This window comes from Sarcophilus harrisii, chromosome 4, assembly GCF_902635505.1.
Source record: "Sarcophilus harrisii chromosome 4, mSarHar1.11, whole genome shotgun sequence".
Classification (NCBI taxonomy): domain Eukaryota; kingdom Metazoa; phylum Chordata; class Mammalia; order Dasyuromorphia; family Dasyuridae; genus Sarcophilus; species Sarcophilus harrisii.
In genome coordinates this window covers 455,828,000-455,841,039 of record NC_045429.1, presented here as the reverse complement: position 1 = coordinate 455,841,039, position 13,040 = coordinate 455,828,000, and the positions used below count along the sequence as shown (strand labels likewise).

The 13,040-nt window shown below is 52.6% G+C and overlaps 1 protein-coding gene across 7 annotated transcripts in view; it reads right to left on the bottom strand.

Annotated features, from left to right (window-relative positions):
• Nucleotides 1-6,392: 6,392 nt before the first annotated feature.
• The window catches only part of PER2 (period circadian regulator 2), a 51,193-nt gene continuing 44,545 nt past the window's right edge, over nt 6,393-13,040 (bottom strand). For all 7 annotated transcript variants that reach the window (XM_031968164.1, XM_031968159.1, XM_031968162.1 and 4 more), the window contains 4 exons: nt 12,795-12,981; nt 11,233-11,425; nt 9,801-9,951; nt 6,393-8,751 (listed from right to left, as the gene is read on the bottom strand). In XM_031968164.1, the coding sequence (XP_031824024.1) occupies nt 8,602-8,751; nt 9,801-9,951; nt 11,233-11,425; nt 12,795-12,981 (681 nt within the window). In that variant the 3' untranslated portion in view covers nt 6,393-8,601. The remainder of the gene's footprint in view (nt 8,752-9,800; nt 9,952-11,232; nt 11,426-12,794; nt 12,982-13,040) is intronic.

The window sequence follows — 13,040 nt, the reverse complement described above, 5'->3', positions numbered from 1 at the left end:
TTTAGTCATCTCCCAGAGTTCTTTTTCTGGGTGTAGCTGGTTCAGTTCATTACTGCTCCATTGGAAATGGAAATCTAATATATCTCATAGTCTTTTAGCTACTGTGGGGGTGGGAAAGAAGTCTAGAGATAACATTTTATAAGTCTTATCTTTGTAACTGAGGTGGGAGTTGCAACACAACAGGTCAGTGTCCTTTGCAGTAGTAGCAGTGGGAGAATCAGTGCTCCCTTAGCTCAGGGGCTTTGGGGAGTTGGCAGAAGCCAAGACAGGAGAAAGCGCTGGCCTAGAAGCTGATCACTCGGCCCTTAGAAGGAAGTTTCTGCACGTGACTAATGCAGCGCTTTCATGACATTGGCCCATTGCTTTCTAAACTTTGACATGGGTATTACCACCTCAAATAGAGGGGCAAGGGGCCTCCTTGGTCCGACTCCACAGTTCCTAGCAAAGGCTGACACTTGTGGTAGAAATAATAGAGTAGGGGAGGGCAGAGAAATTACCAAGATACATTAGTAAGTAAGTCTTATAAGTCCTCACATTTGTCTGGATGGACCCATGGTAAGACAAACCTGGGGACATTTTCCTATCAGTAGTTCAGACGGATTATTGGAGAACACACAATGACGTGCTGAGCAATGAGTGAATTTCCTTGGCCAATATCCTCTGACAGTCCCCTCCCCCTCCTTTTAGATTGACAATTTCTTGAAGGTGATGGAGGAGGAGGTTCACAGGACAATTTTCCGTCCTGTCCCCAAATCCCATCAACTCCATTGAGACGAACGCAGCTTCATCACAATAAGCTGGTGGGTCTGGTAACTGGCCCAGAGCCGCAATTGTGGCACGAGGGGCTAGAATTGGACCTGGGAGGACATTATGTAACGATGAAAAGATAAATGAACAAACATTCAGCATTTCTTAATTAATATCTTCCAAACAACCCGATATTCAATTATATAATAGATAATAAAATAATAATAAAAAGATTAAGATCAAAGAAAATATAATGAGAGTATTTTATTATTAGAATATTTATTTTATTATTAGAATTTTTTATTATTTTTATTTTTTATTATTTTGTTATTAGAATATTTATCTTTTCAATATTGGAACCAATGCTGGTTCACCAAACTTAACTTCCAACCAATGCTTCCAGGCTGCTTATAGAATAGTCTAGATAATATGATTTTTACCTTCTGGGTAAACAAAGTGATTTTCCCCAAAGGCACCATTTTGGGGGAGTATTTGTAAAGGATTGCACAGATCTCTTGGAGTATCTCCCTAAGACATACTTCCACACTCAGTTCAAAACAGGGACCAGCGTCGGCTCTTAGACATTAATCCGACAATTTTTCAGTCGTGCTGAGCAGGGAGGTCTGTCGGTGTCTGTGTTTCGCTTGGAGGGAGTGAAATCTATTTTATGAGTAACAATGACCCAATAACGCTAGTCCGGGGCTGAGGTCTTGCTGGAGACAAAGGTGTTGTCAGGAGCGGGATTCCAGGCTTTCATCCATAATGACATATTAAAAGATCATAAGGTCATAGAGCTTCAAAGGCAGAGGCTTTGGAGACCATGAAGTTCAACCCTTTCATTTGACAGAGATAGAAACTGAGACCCAGCAGATGAAGTCACATCTGTAAGTGAGGAGTCGGGCTTGAACCAAGGTTCTCTGATTCTGAGTCTAACCCTCTCTCCAAAGTCCCAGAGCTCCTCAGGATCGTCATCGCTTGTAACCTGGCCCAGCTGCCAGAGCTGTAATAAAGGTGGGGCAATGGAGGCTTTGCCTCAGAGTGAGAAATTTAGAGGGGGCACATACAGTAGGTGCTTAATAACCACTTGTTGATAGTTCAGTTGGTAAGGCTTTTATGGTGGAGGAGGAAAGGTAGGGGACCCAAATTCCTTCCAGTTAAGTCCTTTCCAACTCCTGGAAGCCACGTTAAGCCTTCAAGCACTAGAGGAATTCCCTCCCACCGCTCCAATGGGGCTTTATTTTCACGTCCGGGTCATTTCCAGGAATAGTCCCCTTCTTCCTCGGCGGCTGCAGTTCTCCAGGAGTTCAATGGTCCCTTGTAACAAAGAACCATTTGTGAGCAAAGCCGAGTAGTGTGGCCTGGAGGAGATTCAGCCTTCTGTCCCTAAGCCCCCCTTCTGGGAGACGATGGAGACTCCTTCACTGTCCCCTCTCTCTGATTCCCCCCCTGAGCTGCAGAGGGGACCGGGCGCCACTTGTCTCAGGCACTAGTGATTGTCCTGGGGAGGGAGACGGTGATCGTGGGGCTTCTCGTCTCTTGAGACAGGGACAGGGCCTTCTGCGGGGGATTTGGTCTTGACCACACACGGTTTGGAGACAGTTGGAAGTGTGTTTGTTGTCTCGGCCGTCAGGAGGCAAGGGCCGGGATTATTTTTTGCCTTTATTTGCATCCCTAGTGTGGAGCCCAAAGCCTGGGGTCTGGCGAATGCTTATTATTTGCTTGTTGACTTGGGCATCTGGCTTCTCTTTTCTGAGCCTCAATTTCCTTCTTTGTCTCTTTGGCCGTTCAGTCGTTTTTCAGTCGTCTCTGCCCCTTCATGATCTCATTTCCTCGGCAAAGGGCCGGGAGCGGCGGCTTTCCCTCTCCTGCCCTAGCACGTCTTGGACTGGAGGTAGTTGAGGCAAAGAGAGTGAGGAGACCTGCCCGGGATTGCCCAGCTAGTGAGTGTCTGGGCTGGATTTGGACTCAGGAAGAGTCTTCTTGTCTGCCAGCCCAGTGCTCCCCACTGTGCTCCGCACTGTGCTCCGCACTGTGCTCCCCACTGTGCTCCCCAAGCTGCCTTTCACCCATAAGGCACAAGATGCTGGGAACTGGAATCCTTCCAGGGGAAGCTGCCCAAGGTGCGGAGGATGCGCTAGCCCCAGAGTCAAGAGACCAGTTACTTGTGGAACCCTGGACAAATGACTTTGCCTGTGTGAACTTCAATTTCCTCCAAAATAAAATTGAAGGGGCAGCCGGGGGGTGCAGTGGGTAGAGCACCAGCCCCGGAGTCAGGAGGACCTGAGTTCAAATCTGGCCTCAGACACTTAACACGTCCTGGCTGTGTGACTCTGGGCAAGTCACTTAACCTCAATTGCCTCAGGGGAAAACAAATAAATAAAATAAAATTGAGGAAGGGAAAATACTTATTTTTCCCCATCCTGTCTTTAAGCACCAGATCATGCCCGAGATGTGTTCGGGCACAAGGTAGGAGTGAGGAAGCTCAGCCCGCGGGGCCCTAAGGCTGGTTTGAGAATGGCAGGGTTTTGGGGTTTTTTTTTTTTTTTTTTTTTTTAATGATGCTGCTTTAGTGATGACCTTTACTGGAAGCTTTTGTTTCCCCTCCTAAGCCAACACTCAGTGATCATGTGTTTGGAGGCCTGGCTGACCCCTCGGCCCCCACCCTGAGCCCTCTCTGAGCTTGAGATCGACAAGCACCCCTCCCAGCCCCCATTCCCCCCAGGGGCCCCTGCGGGGGCTCACCAGGGTCAGCTCTCCCAACAACATCAAGGGCTCAGACCCCGAGTCTCAGGGCTGGCACTGAGTCCCGCCTGCGACTTCTGGCTTCCGTGGAAGAGACGTCCCGGGTTCCGACCGCCATAGTCGTGCCGCCCGAGTGTCGTGCTCTGCAAGTAGGCGCCCTTTGCTTGGGGAGGCGGTGACTGCCTCCCCTCCTCCGCTTGCTGGCCCCCCCCCTTTCCAGGAAGGGAGACGTTTCTTCATCCTGTCTTTGGGGACAAGATCAGTCACGAGTCCATTCATGTTCCGTCACGGCAAGAGCCTCCTCCTAGGTCAGGGCCATGGACTCCAGGGGAGTCTGTGATGCAGTTTGGGCAGTTAAGTACACGCTCCTGAGAAGGGGAGCACAGACTTCGGCTGTCCACGGGGTCCCGGGACACATGGAAGGTTAAGATGATCCATCTCCACGGGGCGGGAGGGTGAGGGGGGTGCCATGGGAAGGGCATTAGACAGGGAATCAGAAAGGCTCCGGATACTGCCTCAGTTTGCGAGCTGGGTGGTCGCAGGCAAACCCCCCTAACCGTTCTGTGCCTTGGTTTGCTCAGATGTAAGCAGGGGAGGCTGTGCTGAAGCCCTCTGCAGCTCCAGATGGAAGAGGCAAGACTTAACAGCCATGACTCTTCCGGCCCTGATGCTCTAGGATTGATCCAAACATTGTGGCCCTGTGCCTCCCCTCCCCTCCCTCGCCTCGGCCTCTGGGGACTTTCTGCCATTTGTCCCTGGAGTCCAGCAGCCCTCTTCAAAGGGCACTGGGGCGAAAGGATGGCTCCGCAGCCTCCTGAGCTTTGATCTTGCCAGGACGGCTTCCGAGGAGCCTTCCATGGGAAACGCCTCGCTCTGGGACCTCACAGGCCGGCCCCTCCATCTGGCCAGGGAGGTGACAGGACTTCCGACAGCCTCTATCCCGCGGCCTGACCCCCCGGGAAGCTGTTGGTTTGCGTTTGGGGCCTAGGGATGAACTTTATCAAGATTTCAGGGAAGGGGGGGAAGCAGCTGGATTTGGAATCGGGGGCTCCAGGCACCCCTTCCTGCCTTAGGCCCGAGATACTCTGCTCCCCGCACCTCATTCAGAGTTAGTGGGTGGCACCAGGGGCTTTATCATCCCTGCCAGGTCTTAGGGTCTTAAGCATGCCTTTGGACCCTGCCTGGATGGACGCTCCTGCCATCCCCTTCTCTAAGAGCAGACCTCAGCCTCCTTTGCCTCACACTCCCCTCCCAGGGCTGGGCTGACCCTCAGGCACCCAGGCCATCACCGCGCCTATCAGGGAAGCGAGCCCAGCTTAGCAGGACTGCTTGTGCCCTAGATATTCCTGGGAGGAAGCGCTAGAGGCCGACGCAGAGGAGGCTGAACGGGAGGGAGAACCCACCGAGGCAAAGCCGTGCACATTCTGTCAAGGACCCCTGGGGTTTGGGAGAGGCCTCTGGCTCCCAGCCCATTCCCAGAATCACAGGCGCAAACTCTGTGGCCACCCGGCCCGGCCCTGAGCGAAAATGGCCCCAAACGGCCTTGTCTGCATGTTGTGACCTCTGTGGTCACAAGGACCCCTTCTCTGAGCCCCAGGCTTAAACGCAAACCGTCAAATGCATAGGATTACAACACAATTAGATTGAAATAACTTTCAAAATATTAAAAAAAAAAGAAGTCTATGGTCCTCCCCTTAAAAAGTGCTCAGCTGTCTGGGATCAGATGCCTATAGTGGCCCCTCCCGGGCAGGGAGCCCCCACCTCCTTGGCCATGGCCCCAGAACCTCTCCTTAGGAAGTTTGTCCCCAGATCCAACTAAATTGGTCTCTCTGCGGGTTTGCATCATGTCAGGGTTCTAACCAAAGATCTATTCTCCAGGAAAACCTTCCAGGAGGCATCTGTGGTGGCCCCTGGTCCAAGCACCCCCAGCTGCTTCTCCTGTGGCCTGGGCTCAAGGCCCTTCACCATCTCATCATCATCGCCTTCCTCTTTAGCTCACTGACATCCCTTCAACATGGATCAGCAGTGCTCCGGGAGGTGGTGCTCGAGACAGACTCTGGAGGGGCCATCTCCCTCTATTCCTGGAATTAGTGCAGCCCCAAACCTTGCCTTCATGTTGCGGGCTTACATCACACTGAGCTTGCGGGCCACTAGCACCCCAAGCTCCCCGGCTCGCTCCCGTGACCCCAAAGGTCCTCGTCTCCAGAACTCCGGCTTGGCCCTGTCACAGCCGTACCTTTATCCTATTAAAAGTTATTGAGGATCTCTCCAAAGCATTTTTGTTTATCTGGGTTACATTTATAGACATTTACTATATTGGAAATAAAAACTATTTTTGAATTTGTAGACGCTCTAAAAGGGTTTTGGAGATCCCCAGGATTCTCTAGACCATACTTTGAGAACCACTGGTGTAGTGTGTTAGCTCTGTGACCCAGCCTGGGGTCCTCCATGGGCCGGAGGAGAGGCCGTCCAGGCCAGAGACCGAGGCAATGCTCGGTTAGCACAGGACCGCTCGTGGCCGTCAATGGTGACTCCTGCTTTGAAAGCAATCATCGACCGGATTTCAAATCCAAGTAATTATGGTGCCATCGAGGCCTGCTTGCATCTTCTCCTGCAGAATGATGAGGGACACTGTCCAACCTCTCTAGGACTTGTCCAAATGCCTAGATTAAAGAGCGGTTGGGAAGGGCCACTTTCCCAAGCTTTCTCACTGGTCCAGTGTCAGGTAAATCTCTTTTAAACTAAAGTTGCTTTTCAGAATATTCCTGATCGGATTTGCAGGCCAATATTTTGTTTGTTTGAAATCTGAATTCTAGCTCCCAATTAATGTGCAAAATAAATGTGCGTTTATTTTGTTCTTTTCTGTGCTGCTTTATGGTGGACACGGTGTCACAGAAAACGAGACAAACAAAAATATATTTACTTTATTTAGCCAATTTTCTAAAAGGCAAAAAAGTCATAAAAAGTAGCCACAAACAGTGAACTCAGAATCCTTGTGTGTGAACAAGCCGCTTGTCCACAAAGGCTCCGAAACAAGGCAACACATGGAGTTTAAATAACAACCGACACACACTTTTAGAAACCTCGAACAAAGGCTCAGCTTTCAAACAGCGGCGGACATTTCCCAACAGCCGGGTACGGGCGTACTTCCGTCTGTCTGTCCGCTTCACAGATAAAGAGGCCAGGCTTGACACTGTATAAAGACAGCCACAGAATGACCTGAGGAGATCCAGTATCTGACACTCCCTTAAAGCAGACAGGCTAAAACATTCACTGCCTGGAGAAAATGATACCAAAATACAGAGGAGAAAGGAACCCTTAACGCCGAGATTGGGGAAACCCTCTGGAAAGCGCATGTGCACATGTGCGTGTGTGTGTGTATGAACATGTATATATGTGTGTGTGTGTGTGTGTGTGTGTGTGTGTGTATGAGTGTGTGTGTATGGTGCAGTGTTAGAACACAGTCCAGCTGACATCCGACTTGGGAGGCCAGCCCTGCCTCTAGCATTAAGATGGGAATATTTCTTGGGTTCATTTAGAACTGCGGTTTTCCCTGTTTAATCTGGCAGCTGATGGGCTTGGTTTTATTAAGATTAAAGTGACTTTAAATAAAGAGAACCTTCAATAAGAGATTTTTAAAAAAATGACCTTGATGATCTTCACAATCATGAAGTTTTTTTTATCTTAATTAAAGGCCATCAAGGAAGGAAAAAACCCCAAACTCCTTCATCTATATCTCCCCAACAGAGTCCAATTTAAAGTTGATGTATTAATGAACTGTTTTATAAATGATAATTTCCCAGCAAGAACAAGGGAACATTACTGGATTTCCAAACTCCCAAAGTGGCCAGATCCTTCCCATGTTTTGCAGAGCTGGATCTTCCTAGTCCTCCTCAAAGTCAGAATAATTTACAGGCCTCAAAAGGCATGAGGGGAGGGGACCAGGCAGGGCTGGCCAGGCCATAGTCTGAATAGTGCTTTGCACACTCCTTCCTGGCACTGGCACAGCACAAAGGGGAATTTTGATTCCAAAACAGAAGCAGGTCTGCAGAGTCAAGTACGTGGAGAGAATGACTGACTGATGACAATGGAGGCTGAAGAGTGATGATCGTGCTCTTGGAGCAAAGCGATAGAATAACAACAACAGCAACAGCAACAACCGAGATCGGGGATGGGCATGGGGGAGACCAATCGGCACAAAGCAGCCCCAAGCCATGGGGCCGCCCTGGCTCGCTTCCCGTATCCCACACTAAGTGCCGACCCTTCTGGAGCTGGATCCAGAACAATTCCGCACGTGTCCATGGTGGGATGAGGGCCACTCGTGACTATCTCATGTAACGTATCGGAGGCTGTCGCTTTCACTAAGAGTGTGAAGCCCCTCACCAGACTCGTCACAGATTTCACCACTTTGTGCTTGTCTGCAGCAGGAGAGGACCCCCCCGAGCTGCCACCTCCCCCTTGGCCACCTCCTGACCTCTATCAAGCTGTAAAGCTTGGGCACTTGTCAGGAAGGGGAGAAGAGGCCTGATTTGCTCTCTCTGGTTTCCTTATTTTTAGAAACTTTTTTTTTAACTGACTAAATTATAATTTAGATAAGAAAGCAGCTCAATAAATAGAGAGAACAGAGATGGGGGCTGGATACTCCGACAGCCCCGAACGATTTTCTCAGATATTAATACAAACTTACAAATTCTTACACAACAAGCTTTAAATGACCTCCCGCCGAGTCTTCGGCATGTCCTCGGAGATGCCGAATCATCAAAGTGGGGAGAGAGGGGAGTCCCTGGAAGCTCTTCCCACACACAGGGTGACATATTCAACCCGCAAGAGACAGGGTGAGAAACGAGCCCACGGAAGCGACGCTATCCACTCTGCAGAGTTATTGTACAAAATCTGCTGAATTACAGGTGGAAAACCTGGAGCCCCTACCCGGGCCCCGGAGACATCAGTTTTACATGGATTCCTTCAGACAAGTGACCTTTTTTCTAAAACAAAAAAGTTGACACGAATAAGTTATTTCACTAGAACCAAGTTTCAAGCTGTCTTAACGCTCTCTCGAGCCCCAGCCTCTGCAGCGCACGGGGCGGCAGGTGCCTGGGAGGGGGTGCCGGGCTAGGTCTCCTCTTGGGGGCCGTGGGGTGTGGGCGCGGCGCTCTTCTCGTCCGGGGCTTCCAGGGTTTCGCTGAGCTCCATCGCTGGAATATCCTCGTCATACGGCTCATCCACACGCTCTCTCTGGCTGTCCTCGCAGTAGGGGCACGCCTGAAAGGGAAAGTCGTGAGGTGAGCACGGGGCGGGCGAAAGAGCCGGGCTCGGCCTGGGCGCTGCCTGCAGGCCAGCTCTGCGGACTCTCCCCGCCGGGCTCCTCAGCCTCCCCTCCGGATGCCGGCCTCGGCTTTGTCCTGGGGGGGTCACGGCCCCCACCCGGGCCTTCTGTGGGAATATGACCTCACACGCTCAGTCTAAGGGTGGGCCTGGGGGGCCTTGAGCTGCTACAGACAGCTCTGGGGAACCCCACCGAAGCGAAACACTGGGAGACTCGTTCCTGGGGCCCCGGGGAGGAGGCTTGGGAGTGAGAGCCTCCAGCCCGAGGCTGGCGCTCATTGCCCTGCGCCCCCTCTCCCTCCCTTTCCCGGCACCTGCTGAAGATCCCAGGGGAGGGGGCTCAGGGCAGAGCCCACCCTCAAGGGTTGAGATCAGGAGGCCAGTGGGAGGCCCCCAGAGGAATGCCCTCGCATGCCCTCTGCCCGGCCTCCTGGGGAGTCGGGGGCTGCTCCTGAGTGAGGACGCAGGCCCCGGGCGCCCTGGGGAGCTCCCGCCCCGTCATTGCCCCCACACCCTCCCGGGCCAGGGACATCTCGCGCCCGGCTCCCCCCGGGCAGACGCTGGCCCTGGGCCCCAAGCCCCTCTCCCCGCCCGCCTCGCGTTTATGAAACGGGCCGGAGAAGGAAAGTGAGCACCCCGCCAGGGCCGGAGCACTGCGGAGCACGGAGGGCTTACAGGCCTCGCCTCGCGTGATCCTCACTGCCGTGCTCCCACGTACAGATGAAACGGACACAGAGACCCAGTGATCTCACCCAGTGATCTCACCCAGCGCCCTCAGCGGGATCCGAATCCGACCCAGGCTCTGCCCCACAGCGCCCCCTGGTGGTCCCTGTCACACCACAGCCTGTGCACTCCCAACCAGGCCCAGGTTCTGCCCCACAGCGCCCCCTGGTGGTCCCTGTCACACCACAGCCTGTGCACTCCCAGCCAGGCCCAGGCTCTGCCCCACAGCGCCCCCTGGTGCCCCCCCACCCCCGCCCACTTACAGCCAAGTCCAGCGCTCTGGGCAGCCCTCCCCTGGGCATCCACGTGTGGACTTCGTGCAGCTCTCGCTTCTGCTCGTCGGCAAACTTGGGCTGGAATTTCTGCATCACCTTCAACTTTTCTCGATCTTCCTTCAAAACAGTTTCTAGATTTCTTAACAAGGGATTTAAGAAGGTCTCAGTCACCTTCGGCTCGCCCACCGTGGCTCCCCTGCCCTTCTCTCTGCCCCCCCCCAGGCCCCCTTTTGGCCCGGGACTCGTCTGAGGGCCCTGACTTTCGTTTCCATCTTCCAATAAACTGGGGGGGGGAGGGGGGAGGCGGTCTGTAAAGCTGCTCCTTTTAGGGCAGATAAATGCCATAATCTGGATTTTGAACAGGAGCAAAGTCCATGGAGGATTTTTCTGTGGCAGGAGCTCTTTTATTTATTTCAACAGAATCGGTTCCCCTTGTAGGAGCAGATCTCGTCGCGTGAGCATTTACGAAGGGTCTGAGCAGGAGCCCCCTCTCCTCCGCAAGCCAGCCCGGGAAGCTCAGCTCTTTCCCTTGAAGTCTCAGTCCCAATCACCCTGACCCAAACTCTCAGATGGACGGACGGACAGACAGACCAACCGACCGACTGGCAGCGTAGCATCAAACTCCTGCTCCTCCTCCCCCTCCCCCTCCCTCCTTTGCCTCTCAGCAAGATGGAACTCGTTCCCTTAGGGACAAGGAGGCAGGAGACGTGATAAGGGCAAGACCCAATTTCCTGGATCGCTCACGATGTCTCCATCAGGTCACACGGTCTGGGACAAGGAGCAATGCAAAGATGGACTCGAGGCCCCCACTTACTAGCTACCCTGGGAAACTGCCTCCCAGAGTCACTGCGTGGGAAGATCCCACTGATGCCCAGCTCTCAATGGCACAGACCAAAGCAAACATGGGCCACAAACGGGGCTGTCCTATTGTTTGAATGACACAGCCACCATCTGATCAAGGGTATGAGAGAGAAGACAGGGAGAAGGGACAGGAAGAGTCTGACAGTCAACGAAGGCAATGAACTTTGAGGGACTCAGGGATTTTAAAAAACAGAGCTGAGGCGGCCGGAGGTGGGCAATGAGGAGGCTGTGGAGGAACGGGGAGAGGACCAGGGGAGAGAAGGAAGCCGGGAAGGGAGGCTGCAGCCAGGCTGGAAGGGATCCAGTGCCAGAGAGGTGTTTGGGCACATACTGAGCAGATGAGCTACCTGTTCTTTATGAAAATCCCTCTGGTAGCTGAGTGGAGGCCAGTAAGGGGGGAGACCTGAGGCAGGGAGGCCCACAATGAGGCTCCTGCAAGAGCTCAGCCGCAGGTGTCAAGGGAGCTAAGTAAGGTCAGGGCCAAAACCTGGCGGACATCAGAGGCGGAACTCTGAGGCTGCTACGCCAGCCACAACTAAAGCCCTCGACAGACACTCACCGGGAAGGAAGCTGGTAGGTCATCATGATGTCATCCTCGGTATTTGCCGTCAGCATCCAGATGGGGTCCTGGAAGATGCACTTAAGGAAGTGCTCACTGTCTGGGAGTTTGGGGTTGAGTTTGGCCCGATGGCTGTTCTCCGAGGAGTCGATGCTTCCAAAGTATTTGCTCGTGTGGCTTGTCTCACTGCTGCCTGTGGAACCAAGAGAACGGCATGTCACCAGGCCTGGTGGATGGGCAGCCTCACTCCATGTCTCTTAGGACACAGAAATAAAAGAGGAAGGGAAATATCAACCACTAGGAGGACACCCGGGGTAAGGGATACGATTACATGGAGAACCCAAGATTGCTACAATATGGCCATTTAGCTCCCCCTTTTCCCTGGCATTTTGCTCCTGTTTTTGAAGATGCCCAAAGCTGATTCAGAATGGCTGCCACAAACAAGGCCTCCCACCCAGCTCCCTCTTCCTGACTTACTTCTTAGCAAATTCAAGCCCACCATCAGTCCCATGAGGGTTTCCCTGCCACTTCTCCAAGGACTCTTCAATTGCCCTGAACTGTCTGTACTGCCAGGTATCAGCACTAGTGAGAACATGGAAGAAGGGAGACTGGGACCTCTGGGGAGGCTCCATAAGCATTTATGAGGAACCTCTCAGGTGCCGGGTATGGGAGATACAGACAACCAGGAATCAGTCCCAGCTCTCCAGGAGCTGCCCCTTTGAAAGTCAGAAACCAGAAGACAGCTCAGTCCAAGGTAGAGAAGAGGAGGGGGCAGAAAAGGCTGCGTGCACAAGTCAGTCATCTTCCTCCTCCTGCTCTTCCTTCTCCTCCCATTCTTCTTCCTCTCATCCTGCTCTTTTTCCTCTTATTTGTTTTAAGCCCAAGCCACCCAGCTCATCCAATAGCCACTGCTAGCCCAGTCCTGCTGCTGATCAGGCCTGAAGTTTTGACTTGGTCTGCTTCCAACACAGGCTAGTCCCCAAGGGATCAGCATATAGGTGTGGACTTAGTGAGGATATGGGATTGTGGCATTATGCTTCTGGAGGCCAGTAGAGACCTGCCAGCCTCAGCCTCCATCTGTCAGGTGTGTGACAGCAGGCCCAGACAGAGGGTGTTTCTTAAACTGTGTTTTAAAGGAGCAGAAGAGCTCTATGGGACAGAGGTGAGGAGGGAGTTCCATGAAGGAGAGCCAAGGGGACAGATGCTGAGCCAAGTGGCTAAAGGCTTTAAAAGCCAAAGTGGCTTCTATTTGATCTTGGGAATTTTCATGGAATCGATGATTAAATCTGATATTAAACCCATACTTTTTTTTTCTTTCCATTAAGAAATGGAAAACCTCACGGGAAGAAAGTCTGAAGCGTTGCTCAGCTCAATCCCCGTGTACTGGCTTTGTTCCCCTGCTTTTTAGCATTAGTTTTTTTGGGGGGTGGGGGGGTTGTGAACCGGGAAGGAATTGTGTCAGAACCAGAGATCCATCAGCAGGGCCAGCGAGGACAGAGGCCGATTGCGACAGTTCCCGTGCTTGCACCAAAGGGTAGGATCCCCAGGTCGGTGGCACTCACCTGTCCCCGTTCTAGAGGTGCCGCAGCCAAGGGATCCAGAGCCCAGAGACTCGGAGGCGGCCGACACACCGCTCCCAGAGGAAGCCGACCCGGTGGCAGAGCAGCCATCTTCTGCCAGCAAAATCTCAAGTAAGTCACTGGATAGAGAGAGGGCGTCGCTGTTGTGTGCATCCATTGGCGAGTCCACCTTGAGAAAGGCAGAATAAGATGGTTTATGTGGAGGGAAAAAGCCACTTCCTTAGCCTC